General features: G+C 46.0%; 1 protein-coding gene across 1 annotated transcript in view; it reads left to right on the forward strand.

The window, feature by feature from the left end:
- Positions 1–25434, forward strand: part of ZNF512B (zinc finger protein 512B) — a gene marked incomplete at its 3' end in the record, with an annotated part of 54236 nt that overhangs the window by 21372 nt on the left and 7430 nt on the right. The window contains exons 2-8 of the mRNA XM_081949190.1: positions 1353–1478; positions 2727–2806; positions 8432–8560; positions 10155–10336; positions 14417–14676; positions 19632–19703; positions 21207–21362. Of these exons, the coding sequence (XP_081805316.1) occupies positions 1355–1478; positions 2727–2806; positions 8432–8560; positions 10155–10336; positions 14417–14676; positions 19632–19703; positions 21207–21362 (1003 nt within the window). The 5' untranslated portion in view covers positions 1353–1354. The remainder of the gene's footprint in view (positions 1–1352; positions 1479–2726; positions 2807–8431; positions 8561–10154; positions 10337–14416; positions 14677–19631; positions 19704–21206; positions 21363–25434) is intronic.

Here is a 25434-nt window from a genome sequence, read left to right on the forward strand (position 1 = left end):
AAAGAAAAAAGGGAAAGGGGCGCTTGTTTTGAAGTGCCCGAGAGGAGGGAGGGGAGCGGGCGCCCGGCACACAGAAGAGCCGCATTAAAATGTGTAAAGAGCCACATGTGGCTCACGAGCCGCGGCTTGCCGACCACTGCCCTAGGCTTTGCAACTTTCCTGCATAGTTTCCACCACATTCTCAACCTCAGCATCTTTAAGATGGCCGGACTTCAACTCCCAGAATTCCCCATGCTGGCTGGGGAATTCTGGGAGTTGAAGTCCACGTATCTTAAAAGTTGCTAAACTTTCCTTCAAAAGGATGTATTTACTGGTGACCAGCCTACCGAGACCTTTTCGTGTAAGGCAGGGGTCTCCAACCTTGGCAACTTTAAGTGGCGGACTTCAACTTCCAGAATTCCCCCAGCCAGCTTTGGGGAATTCTGAAAGTTGAGGCCCGCCAGGCTTAAAGTTGCCAAGGTTGGGCACACTAACTTCTCTTGGTTGGGTGTGTTGTGGCCCACCAGCGGCCAGCAGAGCTGACAGCAGATTTGGATAGTGAGGAGGTTGGGGAGGAACCTGGGCCAGTCCTGGAGTCTGGGGAAGGCTCTGAGGAGGGCTCTTTGTCGGAGGCAGAGAGGGGGCCAGAGCCGTATGCCAGTTATCAGCTGCCTTCAGTTTCAAACATCAGTGAGGCAGAAGAACAGCTGGAGCCTGTTCCCAGTGTGTGCATGCACAGAGATGCCAGACGAAGGGAACAGCTAAAGAACAGGGGGTCGCCTTGGGAGTAAAGCCACAGGTGGACAATGAATGGCCCCTCCCAGAGGAAATAAAGAGGAGCGAAAGGGGAGTGGAGTTTGCAGGAGACCATTAGTTTGCTTAATTGGTCCGTGACTCTCGAGACTCCTTGCCAAGTTCTGCAGATATCGGCCTGGCAGTTCTCCAAGCCAGATAAGGTCTGTGACTGTAAATCCTCCCTTGAAAGACTTTGCTGGAGGTGAATGAGCAGAATTCACAGTCAATGAATAAAACAGTTTTTTTTGTCAGGACAAGGAGTTTGCTTTAGGCTGTTGGAAAACCTCGGTCAGAACAGGATGTTCGGATGGTCTCCAAAATGCCACTATAGAGAGGGCAACATTGGGAGACCTATATCTTCATCCCTGGCTTAGGAGTTGACCAAAATTGGTTGGTCATTCGGAGACATCTAGTTTTGGACTGAGACTGGGCTTTGACTTCATCCAGGAGGGCTATTCTGAAGTTCTGAACGTCTACCTCTTTGACCTCCATCCCAGAAGGTTAAACAAAAGAAAACCCAAACTCCCTTGTGTGACTGTCCAGATTCTTGAGTTGATGCTCTTCCTTCTTCCTTTCAGCCATGGCAGACCACTATACCTACAGAATTGGAAAGAAGGTTGCAGCGTCCAGCAGGACCAGCGCAGAGAGAGAAAGCAGAAAGGCGGAACTGAAGATCCATCCAGCCTATGAACACTCTAACCTGGGTAGGCATTAGATTTTCCAAGTAGGGTCGAGGGAGGTCAACTTTTGGATCCACCAAAGGGCCAGGGATGGGCATTTGCAGTTGCCTTGGAGCTGTGGACTACCTGTAGCACAAGATCTGAAGATGGGGAGAGACCTGGGCCGTAAAATCAGCAAGAATCGGACACGGCTGAAGGGATAACATCATAGAATAGAATAAAATAATAAAGAGTTGCAAGGGACCTTGGAGGTCTTCTAGTCCAGCCCCCTGCCTAGGCAGGAAACACTACACCACTTCAGATAAATGGTCATCCGACATCTTCTTTAAAACTTCCAGTGTTGGAACATTCACAACTTCTGGAGGCAAACTGTTCCCCTGATTAATTGTTCTGTCAGGAAATTTCTCCTCAGTTCTAAGTTGCTTCTCTCCTTGATTAGTTTCCACCCATTGCTTCTTGTTCTACTCTCAGATGCTTTGGAGAATAGCTTGACTCCCTCTTCTTTATGGCAATCCCTGAATATTGGAATACTGCTATTGTGTCTCCCCTGGTCCTTCTTTTCAATAAACTAGACAAACCCAGTTCCTGCAACCGTTCTTCATATGTTTTAGCCTCCAGTCCCTTAATCCTCTTTCTTACTCTTCTCTGCACTCTTTCTAGAGTCTCCGCATCTTTTCTACATCGTGGCGACCAGAACTGAATGCAGTATTCCAAGTGTGGTCTTATTATAATTGACATTATCACTTCACGTGATCTTGATTCTATCCCTCTGTTGGATGTAGCCTAGAACTGTGTTGGCTTTTTTGGCAGCTGCTGCACACGGCTGGCTCCTATTTAAATGGTTGTCCACTAGGTCTCCAAGATCCCTCTCACAGTTACTGCTATTGAACAAGGTATCATCTATACTGTACCTGTGCATTTTGGTTTTCTGGCCTAAATGTAGAACCTTCCTTTTTTCACCATCTTGATTCTGTCCCTCTATTGATGAAGCCTAGAACTGTGTTGGCCTTTTTGACAGCTGCAGCACAAGGCTGGCTGATATTTAAATGATTGTCCACTAGGACTCCAAGATTCAAGACTCCACCCTCATCCTCATCAAAAGTCCAGGAACCTCAGGACAATGTTGTCTTCTCCCACCATGTCTTGTCGTGATGCAAATGACATTGTAGTGGTGACATATGCATTCAACCACCACACTATATACCCTGTTACACTGAAAGCAATGTTGATTTCAACGGCTGTCTCGTTTTTCTTTTCTCCCTCTCTTGGTAGGAAATGCAATGAACGACAAAAAAGAAAGCAAACGGAAAGGAAGGCCCAAGACCGAAAACCAGGCCTTGAAAAATATTCCCGTAAGGTTTTAATTATATTTTCTGTCTTTCCCGGCGAAGGAGCGGGGGGAAACTAGCCTTGAATTGCTGAGCATTCCTTTTAACATAGGATGGTGCATTAGATGGGGAGTTTTGTTTCTTTGCTTAGAACATAGTCTCAAAGGGCTGAAAGGGACCTTAGAGGTCTTCTAGTCCAACCCTCTGCTTCAGGCAGGGGTCTTTATACCATCCCAGTCAAATGGTTTTGGAATCTTTTCTTACAAACCTCCAGACACAAAAGCAGGTTGGGTGACTTCCAGGCCAATCACCGGGAGACTGTGAGTTCTAGTCCCGCCTTAGGCATGAAAGCCAATTGGGTGACTTTGGGCCAATCACCAGGAGACTGTGAGTTCTAGTCCCCCCCTTAGGCATGTAAGGCAGCTGGTGACTTTGGTCAATCACCAGGAGACAGGGAGTTCTAGTCTCACTTTAGGCATGAAAGCCAGTTGGGTGACTGGTCAATCCCCAGGAGACGGGGAGTTCCAGTCCCCCCCTTAGGCATGTAAGGCAGCTGGTGACTTTGGTCAATCACCAGGAGACAGGGAGTTCTAGTCTCACTTTAGGCATGAAAGCCAGTTGGGTGACTGGTCAATCCCCAGGAGACGGGGAGTTCTAGTCCCCCATTTAGGCAAGAAAGCCAGCTGGGTGACCTTGGGCCAATTCCCATTTCCTCTAGGCAGGATGAGGATGATGGAACTTGTGGTGCACCACTGCTGAGCGACCGCAGCTGCTTTTAAGTCTCAGCAGAGGAAACCCGCTGTTTAGATCCATGCAGCATGATTAATTGTCATGGATTACTGACGAGCTCTCGGGTGGCTTAAAGCTTGTGGCCGTTGGGTGAAAAACCTCCCCTTTAATCCACTTTCATTTATTTGCTTCGCCTGGTGGAGAAAGCAGATTTTTTCCCCCTGCTTCTGCATTTGAGCTTTCACTCGTTCCAGGTGAAGAGAATCCTAGAGCCGTGATGGCGAACCTGTGGCACGCAGAGCCATCGCCCCAGCTCAGCTGCACAGCGCATGCTTGCATGCCACCCGCTGGCCAGCTGATTTTTGGGTCACTTCCGTGCATGCACAGAGGGTGGGATGAATGTGGGAGATGCGTGCGCATGTGGGGGGGCTTAGAAGGGAGTCACGTGTGCATGTGCCGGGGCAGGGGGACTACAGGGGGGTGTCTCCCCTCCACAGCCTTTTTTTGGTCCCAGGAGGCTGCAGGGAGGCCTACTGGGAGGGGGGGTGTCATGCGGGCATGCGTGGGAAGAGTGCAGGGGTGTAACACGGACATGGGTGAGGGCAGTCGCATGCACATGCATAGGGGGGCAGGGCATGGGGGGAGTGTCACACGCGCATTACATTATGGGTGCGGGCGCACTTTCACCACGAGACAACAAAAATATTAGCCATCACTGTCCTAGATGTATATCAATGGCTTGTATGTTTCCCAACCATAATGACTTGAAAAAGGGTTGACTTCAACTCCCACAATTCCTCAGTCAGCAAAGCCGAGTTGAATTCTGGGAGTTGAAGTCTGCACTTCTTCAAGTTCTCAAGGTTGAGAAACACTGTTTAGAGGAAGCATCGCATTGCATCTTGTAACAACCCCGAACCTCAGGATCTTAAGCAATAGTGAAATTCTCAGAGGAACTCCCACCTCCCAAAAACTTCATGAAAACTTTAGTCATGACGATTGCTTAAGCCAGGGGTGTCCAAACTTGGGAACTTTAAGACTTGTGGACTTCAACTTCCAGAATTCCCCAGCCAGCTCTGGCTGGGGAATTCTGGGAGTTGAAGTCCACAAGTCTTAAAGTTGCCAAGTTTGGACACCCCTGCCCTATTTCATCTATCAGTCTATATTTTACTCCTGTGAAATCCTCTAGCTGTTTTCCATTTCCCATATGCCTTGAACGGTCACTAAACAGACTGTTGTAAGTCGAGGACTATGTTTTAAGTGCTTTTTTGACCGTACCAATCCCGCAAAAGCGAGACACGGTCGTTAAGCGGCAACGACCTCTTTCGCTTTCCTTTCCTTGGCGCCGACCCGCCTTCCCTAGCGAGGGGCCGCAAGACTACAACTCCCGTCAGGCCAGAGGCCGCGAAGCTCCTTGGGCCGCGTAGCCCACCCAGCCGCCTCTCTCCGCCGGTCAGAAGGGCTTTTCTCTCCGCGGGAGGACTACGCGTCCCAGAATGCCGCGGGGCGGGATGCGGCTCCGCCCCTCCCTCGCTGCCTGGCTTCTCAACAGCTGATCGGAGCGACTATGGCTGCAGCTCTCGCCATAGTTTGGACACCCCTGGCTTAAGCCAATGGAAGAGAATATTTGTAGCTCTGGATTAAACTGGGGGGGGGTCCTTGGTGCTCTCTGAACTTGGTTGGGTTTTTTTCGGAAGATGTTTCATGATCCAACTAGGTATCAGTGCTAGAAAGGAGTGGAGTTTGCTCTCTGTTTACATACACGTGGCTTGCCCTGTCAGTGTTGGTGGGTATAAACCCAACGACAAAAACACCTTCCTGCCTGCAATCAATACTCCGATAAGCAGAGATTAACACCAAATTTATTATTAGACCAACAATCATGAATTAAACAACGCAGACGAACAGTCAAACAGCAAGCAATATCTAATCAAGAGCCAGCCACCAAGGACAGACCCACTAACAAGGCAAGCCACTAGTATATAAACAGAGAGCAAACCCCACTCCCTTCTAGCACTGATGATGTTACCTAGTTTGGTAATGAAACATCTGCAAGAAAAGAACCAAGTTCAGAGAGCACCAAAGACTCCATAATTGCTTAAACATTAGCGACATACATACATACATACATACATACATACATACATACATACATACATACATATATTGTTCCATTAGCTGGATACCTGTCCTTCGCGACGAAACTATGTGATCGGGCTATGCAGGAGAAATTCGGTTCACAATCCATTGGCTCAGTGGTGGTCGGTGATTGAAACACATAAGGAATATTGCTCCCACCGCCTTGAGTCCGGAAGCCGCTCGATAGGTGGAAGGCATAGACATTTGGGTGAGGTACCAACGTTTAGTACTGTAAGCAGCCCCAGACCGCTCCTGAGTGAAGGAGAGGAACATCTGCCAGTTTGAACTGAGGTAACGGAATGTGAGGCAACTGGCAGTTGGAACAGAGTTCTTTTCAGGTGGGGAGGGGGAGTAGAACTCCTTAGCATCAGAGGGTGTTAATTACTGTCTACTAATGATCTGATGGTCATTTCAAAAAATCGTTTCTTAGCGAGCAGCTAGGAGCCAAGAGGAACATACGTGCCAAATTTCAAATTTGTAGGCTTTACAGTTCTGGAGATTTCATGATGAGTGAGTGGTACTTGGTTTTTATATAGATAGATAGATAGATTGGCTGTTAGCCAGGTAGGGAATGGCATTTGGGGGAGACAGAAGTGCTTTCATAGTGGGTTGTTGTGTACACAGATAGTTGTGTCCTCCAATAGCTTTTCCTTTATCTTTTGCCTTCTTCCTTCCATCTCGCATCAGGTGGCTGGTTCAAACATGACTCTCCATGTCTAGTTGCTGTTTCAAAGATCTTCTCTGAAGATTTTTTCCCCCCCATCTTGCTTATTTTCACCCTCATAAATTCTCAAGGGCAATATTTCTCAACCTTGGCAAGCTTTAAGACTTGTGGACTTCAATTCCCAGAAATCCCCCTCCCATATGTACGGACTTCAACTCCCCAAATTCCTTTGCCAACATGCATGGACTTCAACTCCCAGAATTCTCATCTAAGCACGTGTGCACTTCAGCTCCTAGAACAGCGATGGCGAATCTTTTTGTCCTTGCGTGCCGAAACAGTGCACATGCCCACACCCATAACACAATGTGTGCGTAACCCCACCCCTGCCCCGTTTTGGGCTTAGCAGGCCTTCCTGAAGCCATCTGGGACCAGAAATGGGGTCCTGGGGGAGGGGGGCGCAGGGGAAGCTCCTCCCCCTTGTGCTCCCCCTGCCCCCTCCCCCCCGGTGCATGCGCACACTTTTACAGGTGTTATGTATGCCTTGTATGCAGCTTTATTCCTCTCTAGCATTCCTCTCCGTTGTTCAGGGATGCATTTCCTGCTTCTCTAAAATTTACCTCTACCTGCTCCTATGAGGCACTTCCGGTGGATGTATATAGTTATATTCTCGATCGCTTGCATAGTGTTTTAACTGCATTTTGATTAAACAGCATGCGCTGCAGAGCCCCAAAAATCAGTTGACTGGCAGGAGGCATACGCGCATGCACGGTGGAGCTCAGCTGGGGCGATGGCTTGCGTGCCCATAGAGAGACCTTTGCATGCCACCTGTGGCATCACAGTCCTGGAATTTACCGAGGTGTGGAATTGTGGGAGTTGAAGTCCATGCATCTTAAAGTTGCAAAGGTTCAAACTAGGGTGACATTTTAGCCGTTCTGCTTCTTGCAAAATTTTAGTTGGTGTAACTATCTCTGCGTGAGTCTCTGTTCTTGGGGTGCCTTCTTCTGTTCCCTGGGAGAGGACTCTTTACCTTTCAAGCCCCATAATTCCCTTCTAGCATGTGTGGACTACAACTCCCAGAATTTGCCCAGCTCTGTAATTCTGGGAGTTGAAGTGCACAAACATCTTAAAGTTAACGATAATTGAGCTAGGATGAAATCTTAGTCAATCTACTTCTGGCAAGATTTTAGTTTCGTGTAACTATCTCTGCATGAGTCTCTGTTCTTGGATTGCGCCTCGTTTTCCCTGGAACGGAAATATTTAACCCTAGAACAGTGTTTTTCAACCTTGGCGATTTTAAGTCCTGTGGACTTCAATTCCCAGAACCCCCCAGCCAGCTGGCTGGGGAATTCTGGGAGTTGAAGTCCACAGGACTTTAAAGTCTCCAAGGTTGAGAAACACTGCCTTAGAAGGTTCTTGTCCTGCTGCATTCTTTCCTTCCTCCATCTTCACTGAAATTTCATCCTGCCCAGGATTGGGTCAGAACTGGGATTCAGTACCCCTATGAAAGTTAAAAAAAAAATTTTTTTTTTATGTTAGAGTTGAAATAATGTCAGCGTTCCAAATATCATGCAGAATTAAATCATTGTCCAAAGCAAAGTTATCCTTAAAACTCCAATTTAATAAGACAGACATGTTGGCATTATGCTGTGAAATTTCAACTCTAATGTACATCCTGTGGGTTCACCCAGTTGAAAGTTCATCATCTATCCCCACACCCCATAATTCATCACATGGTCCAATCTTCATCTTCCACGCTGGCATGTACACCCCTCTGCTTCCGGCCAGGTGTCGAGGTGCGGAGACAAAAGACAACCTTGAGCTTCTATAAAAGAATGTCAACAATACATTCTACAATCCTACTCCTTTCTATTCCCCCCTCCCAACTACTACACTAATGAAACAGCATAAGAAATTAATACAAAGTGTGGCAGGCCAAAGATCCTAAAAGGAACAGAACTACAGGCCTGACAGTTCTATGGAAAGCCTTGGGTTAGATAGAGATCGAGCTGAGGAATGGAGCTGCGCTCTCTTTGAATCTTTCTGCTCCCCCTTTCTTGATTTTTTTAAATTCCCTTTTTTGTCTCTCTTTTTTCCTCGTTTTATGGACTTTCTCCTCTCAGCTGTCTCTGATGAATCAATGGAAGGATGAATTTAAGGCTCATTCCAGGGTGAAATGTCCTAACTCGGGCTGCTGGCTGGAATTCCCAAGCATCTATGGCCTGAAATACCACTTCCAGCGGTGTCAGGGGGTAAGAAAGTCAGCCCTGCTCTCCTCGTTTAGTGACCACCTTCATTGCAGCTCTGTTGTTGTGTACAGGCAGGCCTTGATTTACGACTACAATTGAGACCAGGTTCTCTGTTGTTAGTTAGACACACACAACCTTTTCTCAAACCTGAAGATGGGTGGACTTCAACTCCCAGAATTCCCCAGCCAGCCATTCTATGATTATATAGCAGGCTAGAGCCACTGACCCCTCCTCTGGCCTTTTCTGCTCTATCTAGGCCCGTTTTTTTCAATCTTGGCCACTTTAAGCCTTGTGGACTTCAACTCCCAGAGTTCCCCAGTCAGCAATGCTAGCTGGGGGAATTCTGGGAATTGAAGTCCATCCATCTTCAAGAGGCCACAGTTAAGAAACATTGGTCTGGGGAATTGTGGGAGTTGAAGTCCACAAAGGTTAACATTGCCAAGATTGGGAAAACACTGGTCTGGACAGAGCAAAACAAGGCCGGGGAAAGGGTCAGTAGCTTTGGCCACTGCTAACTAATCTTGGCATTACCACCAGATTTTGAACTCATCTGTCTAACTGTGCTGTATGAACTCATCCTCGAGGGAGGTAGAATGCAATGGATGTCTCAAACGGTTTTATTTTTACGCAAGGGGTTGCAGACTACGCTTAGGAAAATTCATACTATTAGCCAAGCTGGATTATGAAGATTGGGCAGAACCAATCTGTTTTGTCTAGAACAGCTCCCCACCCCACCCCCCCCAAACCAGGCAGCACTTTACAAATGAAAACTTCAAGTCCCAGAATTCTCAGCAGCAGCAATAGTGACAGCAGAAGAGAATTCTGGGACTTGAAGTCCGCCTGAAGTGTCAACCGAGGTTAAGGGAAGCTCATCTGGAAGATGGATGTTTTATTTTATTTATTATTCTACTATACTATACTATACTATACTATACTATACTATACTATACTATACTTTAATTTAATTTACTATACTATACTATACTATACTATACTATACTTTACTATACTTTAATTTACTTTAATTTAATTTAATTTAATTTACTATACTTTACTATATTTTACTTTACTATATTTTACTATACTTTAATTTACTATACTTTACTATATTTTACTTTACTATATTTTACTATACTTTAATTTACTATACTTTACTATACTATACTTTAATTTAATTTACTATACTTTACTATATTTTACTATACTTTACTATACTTTACTTTAATTTACTATACTTTACTTAACTTTTACTTTTACTATATTATACTATTTTATTTCATTTCATTTCATTTCATTATTTTATTTATTTTATTTATATTTCATATTTTCTTAACTACCCATTTCTCTCGGGGGGGAGGGGGCTGTGGGCAGTATACAATACAATCCATAAAACTAACATTCAAATCAGAATTAATTCAAGATGAGAAAGTTCCATGGGTGTCTGGGCCTCTGTGTTTCTCACACAAGGGCGCAAAGCCATTTTTTGACCCCTTTGCAGAAGCCAAGAGATATGTTGCATTCCCCCTCTTCCCCCCCACTTCAACCTCTTTTGCTCTATTTCCACTGCCTTCTTTCCCTTTTTCTCTCTTCCTTCCAGGGCGCCGTTGTCGAGAAACGCACCTTCCCCTGCCTGTACTGTGAAGCCGTCTTCACGTCAAAAACTCAGCTGGAGAAGCATTGTCTCTGGAACCATTTGGAGAGGCCGTTGCCAGCAGCCAGCCCCCCAGCAGAAAACAAAGTGCAGAAGGCAACCAGCAAGGGGGGGGCAGGGAAGAAAAGGTAGGGGCCAGAGCCTCCGGAGCAAGAGGAGGGGCTAGCCTCTTTGTCCTTGTGTGCCAAAAGCGTGTGCGTTCAAACCCATACTATAATACGTGTGCACTCCCCATACCCCTTGCGCATGTGCGTGCAACACCCCCCCCTCCCCGGTGCCCCATTTTGGGCCTAGCAGGCTGAAGCCTCTTGGGACCAAAAATGGGGTGCGGGGGGGGGGGCACACGCACACATCCCGCGCACTTCCTCCCCATTCGTGCCTATGCCATTACAGTAGTTAAGTTGGCCTTGTATGAAGCTTTATTCCTCTCTAGCATTCATCTCCATTGTTCAGTGATGCATTTCCTGCCTCTCTAGGATTTACCCCTATCTGCTCCTGTGAGGCACTTTTTGTTCCTGTTGGATGTATATCAATGGCTTGTATAGTGTTTTGCAGAGACCCGAAAATCAATTGGCTGGCGGTGCATACTTGCTGAAGCTCAGCTGGTGCTGGCAGAGAGGCCTCTGCGTGCCACCTGTGGCACACGGGCCACAGATTCACCATCATGAGGCTAGGGGAAGCTCCTCCCCTTGACCACATGGATCTGGAATACCGTATTTTTCAGAGTATAAGATGCACCGGAGTATAAGACGCACCAAGGTTTTGAAGAGGCAAATTAAAAAAAAAAAGTTTTTGCACTCTGCAAACCTCCCAAAAACGGCCCGTTTTCATCAAAAAAAGGGCATGGATAGCCTTTAGGAGGCAAAGCCCTCCCCAGCCCCCAGGAGCACTCTGAAAGCCTTCTAAAGGCTATGCATGGCCAATTTTGGTGAAGAGGGTGGGGTTTCGGGAGGCAAAAAATGCTGTATTCAGTGTATGACGCACCCAGATTTTCACCCTCTTTTTTGAGGGAAAAAGGTGTGTCTTATACTTCGAAAAATGCAGTAATCACCGGGAGTCAAGCCTTTGTGTAGAAGAGGGCATGGTAAAATCTGGGGGGGCAGGGTCAAAAAAGGCATCAGCCTAGCATCCATATGTTGCAAGAAAAATCCAGTCCAGCTCCAAGCCGGGAGAAAGTCGTTGGAAATAAAATGGAGGCTGGCTACAAGCAAAGAAGGTCTCTGTTTACTTGGTTTCCAAAAACTTCAGTGACAGCAACCTGTTTCTGGGGGCAGCTGACAAAATGGCTGAGTGAGTGGATGGATTTTTATAGGATTCTGGAGTTTGGTAATTGAGATGCTCCTGGAGGGTTGTGCAATATAGTGAGCCTTGTGTCTTTTGCTGTTCTAATGGTGGTGGGCAAATCCTATTATGCCCTAAAGCACAGGTACAGTATAGGTGGTACCTTGCTCAGTAGTAGTAACTGTGAAAGGGATCTTGGAGTCCTAGTAGACAACCATTTAAATAGGAGCCAGCCGTGTGCAGCAGCTGCCAAAAAAGCCAACACAGTTCTAGGCTACATCAACAGAGGGATAGAATCAAGATCACGAGTCCCTTCGGGGAGAGGGGGCGGTCTAGAAATCAAATAAAATAAAATAATAAAATAAGTGTTAATACCACTTTATAATGCCTTGGTAAGGCCACACTTGGAATTCTGCATTCAGTTTTGGTCACCACGATGTAGAAAAGATGTGGAGACTCTGGAAAGAGTGCAGAGAAGAGCAACAAAGAGGATTAGGGGACTGGAGACTAAAGCATATGAAGAACGATTGCAGGAACTGGGTATGTTTAGCTTAAGAGAAAGAAGGACTAGGGGAGACATGATAGCAGTGTTCCAATATCTCAGGGGTTGCCACAAAGAAGAGGGAGTCAAACTATTCTCCAAGGCACCTGAGGGTAGAACAATAAGCAATGGGTGGAAACTAATCAAGGAGAGAAGCAACTTAGAATTGAGGAGCAATTTCCTGGCAGTGAGAACAATGAATCAGTGGAACAGAAGTTGCCTCCAGAAATTGTGAATGCCCCAACACTGGAAGTCTTTAAGAAGATGTTGGATAGCTATTTGTCTGAAATGGTATAGGGTTTCCTGCCTAGGCAGTGGGTTGGACTAGAAGATCTCCAAGGTCCCTTCCAACTCTACTATTGTATTGTATTGTATTATTATTGTAAAGCTCCTGTCCTGTCCTTAGCATTTGGGTGGGGGAATATACATTCTTAACTCCATCAGCTCCAGCCTTCTGTGTGAGCTTGTGGCTGAAGGAGTTTTCTTTATGAATAGATTGGCCTAGTTTTTCTTAATAGGTGCTAAATACCAATCTCTAAAGACTTGAGGCTTCTGCTTGAGGCTATGATAGGAAGACGGACTGCTTTCTGCCTTTGTTAAGATTTTTCTCCATTTCTTCTTCGCAGGGAAATATAATATTCTGCCTCGTTTAATATTCCCCAAAATATTTCATTTTCTCTGAGGGGATGGCTTCCCACACGTACCTAGCCACAAGCGAATTAAATCCAACTCTCCTTCAATTTCATTGACCCTTAGCTGTCTCCTGGCAGGTGTTAACCCTTACTTGAGAAGATTCCTGTACATAGGCTTTTACCAATAAATCAGTTTAATTGAGCCTTCATGCGGACCTGGTCTTTTTGCGCCTAACTTTCACAAGATGGTTTGGCTCACAGGCAGCCGAACAAAAAAGATTCACCTGAATCTGAGATTCAGCTGTATTATTGCGGCTGCCATCTTGACTTTTTTGACTCCCTACTGACGCACCTGGTCTCCCATTGCCTAAGTATAACTGCAGTTCGGCCTCACCTGACTTGCTGTTAGGACGGAGGTGGGCAACGACCTGTGGACTTCAATTCCCAGAATCCCTGAACCTGCAGAATTCTGGGAGTTGAAGTCCACAAGTTGTAAAGGGGCCATCGATGCTCAGGCCTTGCTGTAGACAGCGACGGCGAACCTTTTTTGGCTCGCGTGCCATAAGTGGGGGGGCATAGGGGGGGCGTGTGCGGGCGTGCTACACCCATAATGCAATGCGCGACCCCCAGTGCGCATGTGCGCACTACAGGCGCGAAACCCCCCCCCATTTTTACGTACTTTTTTCGCCCTCCCCAGGCTCCAGAGGCTTTATAGGAGCCTGGGGAGGGCAAAAACAGCCTCCCCCGCCCCCCGGACGCCCTCTGGTGGCGTCAGGGAAGCCTCCAGACAGTCCCTGAAGCCTTCGGAGCGCTCAAAACGACCCTCCGGTGAACTAAGCTGACAGGGCAGCGCCTCGCGTGCCCTGAAATGGCTCCGCATGCCACCTGTTGCACGCGTGCCATAGGTTCGCCATCACTACTGTAGGAGAAAGAGTGCCAGAATCTGGGGAGTGAAAAGAGGAATTGGAACAGTGATAGCGAAACCTTTTCTCCTTGTGTGCCAAAATTGTCCACACGTGCCCCCATGCATGTGCCCCCATGCATGCATGCAATCCCCCTGCGCCCTGTTTTGGGCCTAGCGGGCCTCCCTGAAGCCTCCTGGGACCAAAAATGGGGCATGCCACATGCATGGCACAGACCCTAGCATCAGCTGGCCGGCGGGAGGCGCATGCCCATGTGCGGTGGACCTGAGCTGAGCGACAACTTGCATGCCCGCAGAGAGGGCTCCATGTGCCACCTGTGGCTCACATGCCATAGGTTCGCCATCATGGGCCAAGAATCCTTATGTAGCCATAAGCAGACCAAGTCCCCTTTTGAATTCTGTTCACCTTTATCTAGCCCTAATTAGGTGCTGACAGTTGGGAAGATTCCTGTTCGTGGGTTTTTAGCAATAAAGCAGCTTCATTGAACTTTCACATGTGAATCTGATGTGCTCCGTCAGTAGAACTGATTCCCATGATAGACTGGTCTCACCGGAAAAACATTTAATCTCCTCCCTGGTACAGCCGACAAAGCGAGGAGAGCCCATGACCTTGAGGTTAATACATCTGCTTAATATGCAAGTAGGCCGGGTCCGAATCCCAGATGGGCATGGCTAACTGATGAGAGCTTAACAACAGCTTGAAATAGATCTATACCAGTCTCCCTTTATTTCTTTGTCGGTAAATTTAAATTGAACACAAAACATGGATCGGATCACCTACACCTGATTCTTGCCTGGCTTGACTTCTCCTTAAATCTGACTTTTGCCCTAGAGCTGCCGAACGCACCATGTCCCCCACCCTTCACCCCAAACAATCGAAAGTGGAGAAGGCTGTCGCCTTGCAGCACCCCGAGAACGGAGAGCACACGGCCGTGAGCCAAGGGATCAGGGTTTTGAAGACGGCTGCAGCTGGAGGTGGGGAAGGAGCTGCCACTCCACTCAGCCAAACGCCGGGCACCCGCAGCTCCAAACATCATGCGAGCAGACAGGCCTTTAAGCAGAAGGAGGAAGACCCCGAAAGGATGAAGCACAGTAAGATTAGATCAGCGTTTCTCAAGCTTTGGGGGAAGCGGAGGGACCCTTTCCCTCCTCCGAGTTTAAAATGGGAAGGTTGTGCGCTGTTTGGCTTGCTTGTGTTGTGTTTGGGTCAGTGGTGAAATGCATTTTTTTTTACTGCCTGTTCTATGGTGGGCATGGTAGAATAGATGGGGGTGAGGCCAGCCAGAGGTGGTATTTGCCGGTTCTCCAAACTACTCAAAATTTCCACTACCGGTTCTCCAGAACCTGATGAATTTCACCCCTGGTTTGGGTGCAGGCAGAAAGGAGAGTGGGGGAATGGAACCAACTAATTGGGCCAACATTCCTGCATAAGCAGAATTGCCTAATTTTCGCTGAAGCCATTATACAGCAGGTAGTCCTTGACTTAACAACGATCCGTTCAGTGACTGTTTATGGCCGTGATGGTGAACCTATGGCAGGCGTGACCGAAGTGGCATGTAGAGCCATGTCCCCGGACACACCCGCTCCTCTTCCAGGTTTCTGGCATGCATGCTGTCCTTTGCTGGTCTTCCGTTTTCCGGCATAAACGGGTGCATCGGCCAGCTGATCAGCATATGCGCATGCACGGCAGTAACCGGAAGACTTGCTGGCTGATGTGCATGCGTGCGCTGGAAACTGGGAGTTCATTTTCCGTATGCGTATGCCTCCTGGGCAGCTCCTCTTCCAAGTTGCGGCACAGACAAGCCGGTGTGTGCCTGCCTCCCTTTTCTGCACTCGGTTTGTCGAAAAGATTCACCATCACCGGTTTAAGGTTACCACGGCACTGAAAAAAAAGTGACATGATCATTTTTCACACTTATGGGCACTAGCCCCAGGGTCACATGATCAAAATTCAGACTCTTGGCAACTGGTTCAGATTTATGACGGTTGCAAGTCCCCGGGTCATGTGATCCTCTTTTGCGAACTTCCGACTTGCATAGTTATTAGAGAAGCCAAATTCACTTAACCACCGTGATCCTTACTTAACAACTGCAGTGACTCACTTAACCATGGTGGCAAGAAAGGTTGTAAAATGGGGCAAAACTCACTTAACAACTGTTTTGCTTAGCCACAAACATTCGGGGCTCAATTGTAGTCGTAGGTCGAGGACTACTTATAAACCTTTATTTTAAAAGTAAACAGTGCTGGCCGATTCTGCAGTATTTTCCTTATTTTTTGGGCCCATTCCTGAAATCATCCTGCCCTGCTCAGGCAGGGAGTTCCAGCTCTAAACATTATGGAAAGATGAAGCATTCTCTCTTGTGTTGTTATTTTCTAAAGCCAAGTTTCCAGTCCTTACGATCATGAACACAAATTTAGAACTGCATGGATAATGACTAACGAAACCTCAGAAGCTCAAGAAGGCTGAGTATAAACTTCTAGGCTGGGGGTGAGGTAGGGGTTGTGCATCAGAGGTGGTATTCAGCAGGTTCTGACCAGTTCAGGAGAACCGGTAGCGAAAATTTTGAGTAGTTTGGAGAACCGGTAGCGGAAATTTTGAGTAGTTCGGTGAACCGGTAGCAGAAATTTTGAGTAGTTTGGAGAACCGGTAGCGGAAATTCTGAGTAGTTTGGAGAACCGGTAGCGGAAATTTTGAGTAGTTTGGAGAACCGGTAGCGGAAATTTTGAGTAGTTTGGAGAACCGGTAGCGGAAATTTTGAGTAGTTCGGTGAACCGGTAGCAGAAATTTTGAGTAGTTTGGAGAACCGGTAGCGGAAATTCTGAGTAGTTTGGAGAACCGGTAGCGGAAATTTTGAGTAGTTCGGTGAACCGGTAGCAGAAATTTTGAGTAGTTTGGAGAACCGGTAGCGGAAATTCTGAGTAGTTTGGAGAACCGGTAGCGGAAATTTTGAGTAGTTTGGAGAACCGGTAGCGGAAATTTTGAGTAGTTTGGAGAACCGGTAGCGGAAATTTTGAGTAGTTCGGTGAACCGGTAGCAGAAATTTTGAGTAGTTTGGAGAACCGGTAGCGGAAATTCTGAGTAGTTTGGAGAACCGGTAGCGAAAATTTTGAGTAGTTTGGAGAACCGGTAGCGGAAATTTTGAGTAGTTCGGTGAACCGGTAGCAGAAATTTTGAGTAGTTTGGAGAACCGGTAGCGGAAATTCTGAGTAGTTTGGAGAACCGGTAGCGGAAATTTTGAGTAGTTTGGAGAACCGGTAGCGGAAATTTTGAGTAGTTTGGAGAACCGGTAGCGGAAATTTTGAGTAGTTTGGAGAACCGGTAGCGGAAATTTTGAATAGTTTGGAGAACCGGTAGCGGAAATTTTGAGTAGTTTGGAGAACCGGTAGCGGAAATTTTGAGTAGTTTGGAGAACCGGTAGCGGAAATTTTGAGTAGTTTGGAGAACCGGTAGCGGAAATTTTGAGTAGTTTGGAGAACCGGTAGCGGAAATTTTGAATAGTTTGGAGAACCGGTAGCGGAAATTTTGAGTAGTTTGGAGAACCGGTAGCGGCAATTTTGAATAGTTTGGAGAACCGGTAGCGGAAATTTTGAGTAGTTTGGAGAACCGGTAGCAGAAATTTTGAGTAGTTTGGAGAACCGGTAGCGGAAATTTTGAGTAGTTTGGAGAACCGGTAGCGGAAATTTTGAGTAGTTTGGAGAACCGGTAGCGGCAATTTTGAGTAGTTTGGAGAACCGGTAGCGGAAATTTTGAATAGTTTGGAGAACCGGTAGCGGAAATTTTGAATAGTTTGGAGAACCGGTAGCGGCAATTTTGAGTAGTTTGGAGAACCGGTAGCGGAAATTCTGAGTAGTTTGGAGAACCGGTAGCGGAAATTTTGAGTAGTTTGGAGAACCGGTAGCGGAAATTTTGAGTAGTTTGGAGAACCGGTAGCGGCAATTTTGAGTAGTTTGGAGAACCGGTAGCGGAAATTTTGAATAGTTTGGAGAACCGGTAGCGGAAATTTTGAGTAGTTTGGAGAACCGGTAGCGGCAATTTTGAGTAGTTTGGAGAACCGGTAGCGGAAATTCTGAGTAGTTTGGAGAACCGGTAGCGGAAATTTTGAGTAGTTTGGAGAACCGGTAGCGGAAATTTTGAGTAGTTTGGAGAACCGGTAGCGGAAATTTTGAGTAGTTTGGAGAACCGGTAGCGGAAATTTTGAGTAGTTTGGAGAACCGGTAGCGGAAATTTTGAGTAGTTTGGAGAACCGGTAGCGGAAATTTTGAGTAGTTTGGAGAACCGGTAGCGGAAATTTTGAGTAGTTTGGAGAACCGGTAGCGGAAATTCTGAGTAGTTTGGAGAACCGGTAGCGGAAATTTTGAGTAGTTTGGAGAACCGGTAGCGGAAATTTTGAGTAGTTTGGAGAACCGGTAGCGGCAATTTTGAGTAGTTTGGAGAACCGGTAGCGGAAATTTTGAATAGTTTGGAGAACCGGTAGCGGAAATTTTGAGTAGTTTGGAGAACCGGTAGCGGCAATTTTGAGTAGTTTGGAGAACCGGTAGCGGAAATTCTGAGTAGTTTGGAGAACCGGTAGCGGAAATTTTGAGTAGTTTGGAGAACCGGTAGCGGAAATTTTGAGTAGTTTGGAGAACCGGTAGCGGAAATTTTGAGTAGTTTGGAGAACCGGTAGCGGAAATTTTGAGTAGTTTGGAGAACCGGTAGCGGAAATTTTGAGTAGTTTGGAGAACCGGTAGCGGCAATTTTGAATAGTTTGGAGAACCAGCAAATGCCACCTCTGACTGGCCCCGCCCCCATCTATTCTCTGCCTCCCGAGTCCCAGCTGATCGGGAGAAAATGAGGATTCTGCAGTAACTTTCCCCTGGAGTGGGGCGGGAACAAGGATTTTACAGTAACCTTGCCCTGCCACGCCCACCAAGCCACAACCACCAAGCCACGCTCACAGAACTGGTAGTAAAAAAAAACGAATCTCACCCCTGTTGTGCCTCCCATTTTATTTATTATTTTATTTATTTGGTTCGCCAAATTTCTACCCAGATGCGATCGAAGGACTTGACAACTCAAGGAAATTCTAGAATTAGAATTGAACAGAATCTTATTTGGTCAAGTATGGTTAGATACACAAGGAATTTGTCACTATAAAAAGAGTAGAACCACAAAAACCTGCAAAAAATAGAAAACGGAGAGGGCGAGATAAGGCCATTAGTTGCGGAATAATAAATCTATATATATATAGTTGGCTGTGTGTGTGTGTGTGTGTATGTTCCAGCATAACTCTGGAACGCCTTGAGCAATTTCAACCAAACTTGGTACATAGATGACTTACCCTCTGGAAACAAATACTGTGGGGGCAAGACACCCCTAACACCCCTTGGGGGGTGTTCTGTTAAGATGCAGCCTGTTGTGCCTTTAAATGGATTCTACTGTACTGCCGTAAAATGGCTTCTACTGTACAGCGCATGGTAACAGTACTCCACAAGGGGACTCCCTCTGGTAAGGTAGAAAATCCAACATTAGAAATTACGTTTGGTCTGGACATTTTCCTCCTATAAATAAATACCCGGGCAACGCCGGGTTATCAGCTAGTTATGCAAAAAACCCAAGTGCTAATTGAAGAATGTCAGAGTTTGTTGCGTAAATTCAAATCCAGAACCATACGCAGTTAACTGATGTAGCAGGATTCATTAACTTTTTTATGTACATAAGAATCGATGAATAAATGTACAATACCAACAGGTGGGTCTTCCTAGTAAACACAAGGCAGGAGAGTTACAGGCAAACACAAGCAGTTAGTTTCATTTCATTAGACAAGCCCAGACAGACTGCTTAAGTTTACTTCTCAGAGCAGCAGACTGCTTAAGTTTCTGTTTCAATTCTCTGCACAGACTCAGATCTGTTTAAGCTCCCATTGGTTGATTTAGTTGCTATGCCTATTCATTGGCTGACCTTGTTCCGTGTCTCTCCCAGTCATGAATATTTTAACAAAGAAGAGCAACTCAACACCCAGGGGTTTGACCAAAGTTTTATTTCTGTTTTCTCCTTTTTGAGTTAGGAAGGAAACAGAAAACGCCTAAGAAGTTTACTGGAGAGCAGCCGTCCATCTCAGGAACATTTGGATTAAAAGGTAAAATAAGTGATTTATCCATTTCCATCCCTCTCCCATAATCCAATAAATAACAATGCAGGAATGTTTGAATTATTTGATCTGCAAAGGTGAGGGGTGGGTCCCTCTTCATCCATTTTTTCTGGGCCAAAATTCATGGTTCATGTGGACTAGTAACCGATCTCTGTTTGCTGAGTTGCCTGAAAAGGGAGATGAGGGCAGGTAGAAGGTTTTTCAGCACCTGCTCTTCTCCTCCTCCATTTCTGACTTTGGCATCGTGCCCTTTCTTTGGGGGGGGGGCTTGCTAATGGTCACTCACACCAGCTGGACAACTGCAATGCACAGTGCATGGGGCTGCCCTTGAATACTGCCTGGAAGCTACAACTGGTCCAGAATCTTGCAGTGTGCTCAATGTTTGGTGCCCTTTTGGGTGCACTTCCCTTCCCCCCCCCTCCAGTTTCCTTCAAGGTGCAGTTTATGATGATGCTTCTTACCTTTAAAGACCTATAAAAATACTGTATCTTTCGGAGTATAAGACGCACCGGAGTATAAGACGCAACAAGGTTTCGAAGAGGAAAATAAAAAAAAAAAGTTTTTGCACTCTGCAAACCTCCCCAAAACAGTCCGTTTTTCGCAAAAACAGGCCCGTTTCCTCCCCCCCCCAAAAAGGCATGAATAGCCTCTAGGGAGCTTTACGAAAAACCAGCCTGTTTTTCATAATAAAAAAGGGCATGGATAGCCTCTAGGAAGCTTATAGAGTGCTCCTCGGGGCTGGGGGGGGGGTAAAATTGAGCAAAAAATGGGCTGCTTTTTGCTCATTTCTGCCCTCCTCAACCCCCAGGAGGTCTTTGAAAGCCTTCTAAAATCTATGCACGGCCATTTTGGTGAAGGGGGTGGAGTGTCGGGTGGCAAAAAATGCTGTATTCAGTGTATAAGATGCACCCAGATTTTCAGGCTCTTTTTTGAGGGAAAAGGGTGCATCTTACACTCCGAAAAATACGGTAGTCTGCGATTTATGACTGATCTCTAAAAATTAGGTAGAGTCTTCCCTGGGTTAGTATCTGGAAAGGAGACCCCTGTTCTGACCTAGGCTTCACAAAATCATGAAGCAGACTCCTTGACCCGACAAAAGCCCTTTTTATTAAGCCCCTGGCAGCTCTGTGCATGCGCAAATCGGGAACAGGCCCCAGCTCCTCTGGCTGCTGGCAGGCCACAACCACCATCAGCAGATCAGCCAGGCTAGGAAATAAAAAACAAAGATGCCACTGATTGAAGCCCATTGGAAAATATGGGACTGGTATGGGACCCGGGACTCAGAGATTCTGAATGCTCCTCCTCCTCTCCATATCCCATACTCCCTTCGACCACTGATGACGTTACCTAGCTGGGTAATGAAACGTCTGCATGAAAACCAGCTCACAGAGCACCAAAGACCCCTCGTTTCAACCTTGAGCTAATTTTCTCCCTCATCGAAGCCAGAGACTTCCCAGCGCTTATCCAAAATTAATTTCTGCTTTTCAACAGGGCTGGCGAAAGCAGAAGACAAGGCTAAGGCACATCGGGCGAAGAAGTTGGAAGCTTCCCTCCTCAGCAGTAACACCGAAGAACATAAGAAAAAGCTTTCAGGATCCAATGCGAGGAAAGAGGCCACCACCTTAGCAACTGCTCCTTCCGCCACAGGTAAGATTGAGCAAGGTGCTCTCTTCGCAGCCATCCCCTTGTTTCTCTAAGACAAATGTTTTTTTCAAACTTGACCCCTGAGCAACGTGGTATATACAGTACAATGCAGTGAGATCTCTACATTGGGGAAACAAAACAGCCACTTCACAAACACATGGCACAACATAGGAGAACAAACCCATCAGGACTAGATTCAGCAGTCCATCTGCATTTAGAAGACAAAGGCCACTCTTTTGAAGTCTACATTCTGGACAGAGAAGACCGCTGGTTTGGAAAAGGGGTCAAAGAAAACATCTACCGGTATGTCCAAATTGAACAGCCCTCTCTCAACGGAGGGGGAGAGATACGACATCATCTCCCTCCAGTCTACGACACAGTCCTTTCAGCAGTCCCAAGAAGGCTCCACATCCATTTGCACCACTCAGGGGACCCTGAGGACAGAGATAAATCTCCAGGTGACCTTAACAACTCTCTAAAAGGATGCAAACGAAGGAGCATAAATCCTTCCATTCCCCACCATCCAGTCAGAGCTGAAGAAGCTTCTTGGATGAAAAGCAAAACCTCTTCAAAGGAAAAAACAAGAAAGTCCAGTTGCCTCTTGAAAAAGCACCTTTGCGACAACCACGACCTGCATGACACTCTCCATAGACAGTATATACGTACAAGCCATTTCTATAACAATAAGCCTAATTAGTTAACAAAATCAAAATCAAAGCTTTATATATATATTTCCCCCATTAAAAAATCTGGACGCAATTTCAGAATAGAAACAAAGTTAGATACGTATTTTCTTCTTTGGATAAAAGAATCGATTTGACCATCTCTGCTTCTCTTTGCTGTGGGGTGTGATGTATGCTTCTGTTAACTCATTCATCTTTTATCATACTTTATATTAAGAAAATCCTCTTTATTGTTTCACATTTTTTTAGCCCTAAAGAAGACAAAAAAATTTTTTAGTTTTTATATTTTACTAACTTTAAAAAGTACCGTATTTTTTGTACTATAAGACACCCCGGAGTATAAGATGCACCATGATTTTGAAGAGGTTTTTTTTTTTTTTAAGTGTTTGCACTCTGCAGGTCTCCCAAACCCTCTGCACACCTCATTTTTTGCAAAATAAAAAAAGGGGGCATGTAAAGCTTTGGGAGACTTATAGAGTGTCCCTGGGGGTTGGGGCAAAAACGGTCCATTTTTTGCAAAAAAGGAGGCATGCAGAGGCTTTGGGAGGCTTGTAGAGTGCTGCTGGGGGCTGGGGGGGTGCAAAAACAGCCCATTTTTGCTCATTTTTGCCCTCCCCAGCCCCCAGGAGCACTTTGCAGGCCTCCCAAACCCTCTGTACGTCCATTTTTGCAAAGGGGGCAGGGTTTCGGTAGGGTTTCGGGGTTTCCTATTTAGCCATGTTTTTGAGGCCGGCCACATGCATGGAACGCGTGCACCCAATAAAGCACATGTGTGGATGGCCGGGCGCATGTGCAAAAGATGTGCACATGCATGGCGAACCGGTAGTAAAAATAAGTGAAACCCACCGCTGCACTTAAGTATTATAAATATGGAATAGAATTATGAGTGGCTAGAAAACAGAAGCCAAAACAGGAAATGGAAGTGTTTGTTTTTGTTTTTTCTAAACTAGTACTGAATAAAAATTAACCAACGTTATTAATTACTATCAAACTTAAAAGTATTGACCACAATGTAAATATAATGGTGATATGAACAATTAATATTATTACAAGTGTTAGTATAATTGTTATTACACCATTACAGAGGCTAAAACTGATAGGAAGGCAATGTAGAATGGAGAACTACAAAGGCTAAACATGTATGCCGATACAGAAGGCTGTATAACTGTTTTATATTATGTTCGTCTTTTTTTTTTTGGTGCATTTCTTCCTGTTTTTAAAGGTAAAAATTTGAATAAAAACTATTTTTTTTCCAAAAAAAAGTATTATACACAAAGGAGATAAAAAGAATTTCTATCTGACTTTCAACAGGCACCAAATGGATAAAAGTAATTAAATCTGACATCCGTATGGATATCTTTTGTATGAATTTTGTTTGCCACTGAAAAGTTGGTTGTTTTTCTATTCCTTCCTTGGAAACCCATAAAGTTCCATGATTAGTTGGCTCTCAGATTCCCCCCTTTCTTGCATTTTGAAATTTTGGCAAATCATCCGCAGACCTTCAAAAGCCAAAATATCTGGAAAATCTCTTGCTGGACTGGAGACAGCTGGATATTCCAAATAAACACATCAGCAACTTCTTCCAGCCAATTCATTTTCCCAGGTTTTGAATCTGAAGTTGACGTTGCAAACAACTCGGCCAGCCTACATTGATCTGTGGATGGGAGTTAAGCCAACCCCATATTTATGGTTGCTCCTTCGTCAGTTCTGTAACTGCTGTCCGGCCATTGATTAATGTATTTTTCAAGAACGTGGTGATTGAAAGCAGAGTTGTGTCAAAGGTTTTATTTCCTTTGCAAGAGATTGTGTTACAGGAGTGATGGTTTTGATTTTCAGCTGTTTAAATTACTTTACTTTATTTACTTTATTTAGATTTTTATACCGCCCCCTCTCCCCAAAGGGACTCGGGGCGGTGTACAGTCAAATAAAAACACATCAATAAATAGAAAATACAAACACAAAGAGGAGGCAATAAGAAACTGTACATATCTGAAGTAAAGTAGTTAAAAGCAATATTTAAATACCCTAAAAATACCCAATTAAAATATCTGCCAGGAGGTAGAATAAAACTATAAATGGGCCAGGCCGGCTAAACGGAACAGGTGAGTCTTCAGTTTTTGTCGAAAGGAGCGGAAGTCGGTGGTGGTTCTGATATTGGGGGGGAGGTCATTCCAGAGGGTTGGGCCCATCACAGAGAAGGCTCTACTCCTAGGCGCCGCCCGTTGGCATTGCTTAGTGGACGGCACCCGGAGGAGTCCTTCCCTGTGAGAGCGAATCGGTCGCAGGGAAGTGTGTGGTAGGATGCGATCCCGCAAGTACCTAGGTCCTGAGCCATGGAGCGCTTTAAAGATAGTAATTAACACCTTGAAATGCACTCGAAAGACCACAGGCAGCCAGTGCAGCTCGCGCAGGAGCGGTGTTACGTGGGAGTACCTAGTACTCCCCATAATAGCCCGCGCGGCTGCGTTCTGGACTAGCTGCAGTCTTCGAGCGCGTCCCAAGGGAAGCCCCATGTAGAGTGCATTGCAGTAGTCCAGCCGAGACGTCACCAGCGCATGAGTGACCGTGCGTAGGGCATCCCGGTCCAGTAGGGGGCGCAATTGGCGCACCAGGCGAACCTGGTGGAACGTCCCCCTTGCCACGGCTGCCACATGGTCATCCATTGACAGCCGGGCATCTAGGAGGACGCCCAAATTGCGCGCCCGCGATTTGGGCGATTTGGCCCGCAATTTGGGTTAAATGACTTAACCCAGCTGGACAATTTGATTATTGGCTAAATTAACCTAGAAATAAGGAGAAATGTTCTGACAATTGGAACAATTAACCCATGGAATGGCTTTGCCTTCAGAAGTTGTGGGTCACTGGAGGCTTTTTTAGGAAGAAACAAGACAGCCACTTTTCAGAAAACGTCTAGGGCAGAGGTAAAATTCAAAAATTCTTACTACCAGTTCTGTGGGCGTGTCTTGGTGGGCGTGGCAGGGGAAGGATACTGCAAAATCTCCATTCCCGCCCCACTCTGGGACCAGCCAGAAGTGGTATTTGCTGGTTCTCCGAACTGCTCAAAATTTCCGCTACCGGTTCTCCGAACTGCTCAAAATTTCCACTACCGGTTCTCCGAACTGCTCAAAATTTCCACTATCGGTTCTCCGAACTGCTCAAAATTTCCACTATCGGTTCTCCGAACTACTCAAAATTTCCACTACCGGTTCTCCGAACTACTCAAAATTTCCACTATCGGTTCTCCGAACTACTCAAAATTTCCACTACCGGTTCTCCGAACTACTCAAAATTTCCACTATCGGTTCTCCGAACTACTCAAAATTTCCACTATCGGTTCTCCGAACTACTCAAAATTTCCACTATCGGTTCTCCGAACTACTCAAAATTTCCAC

The sequence above is a fragment of the Natrix helvetica genome (assembly GCF_964273705.1).
Source record: "Natrix helvetica genome assembly, chromosome: 3".
In the NCBI taxonomy this organism is placed as follows: Eukaryota; Metazoa; Chordata; class Lepidosauria; order Squamata; family Natricidae; genus Natrix; species Natrix helvetica.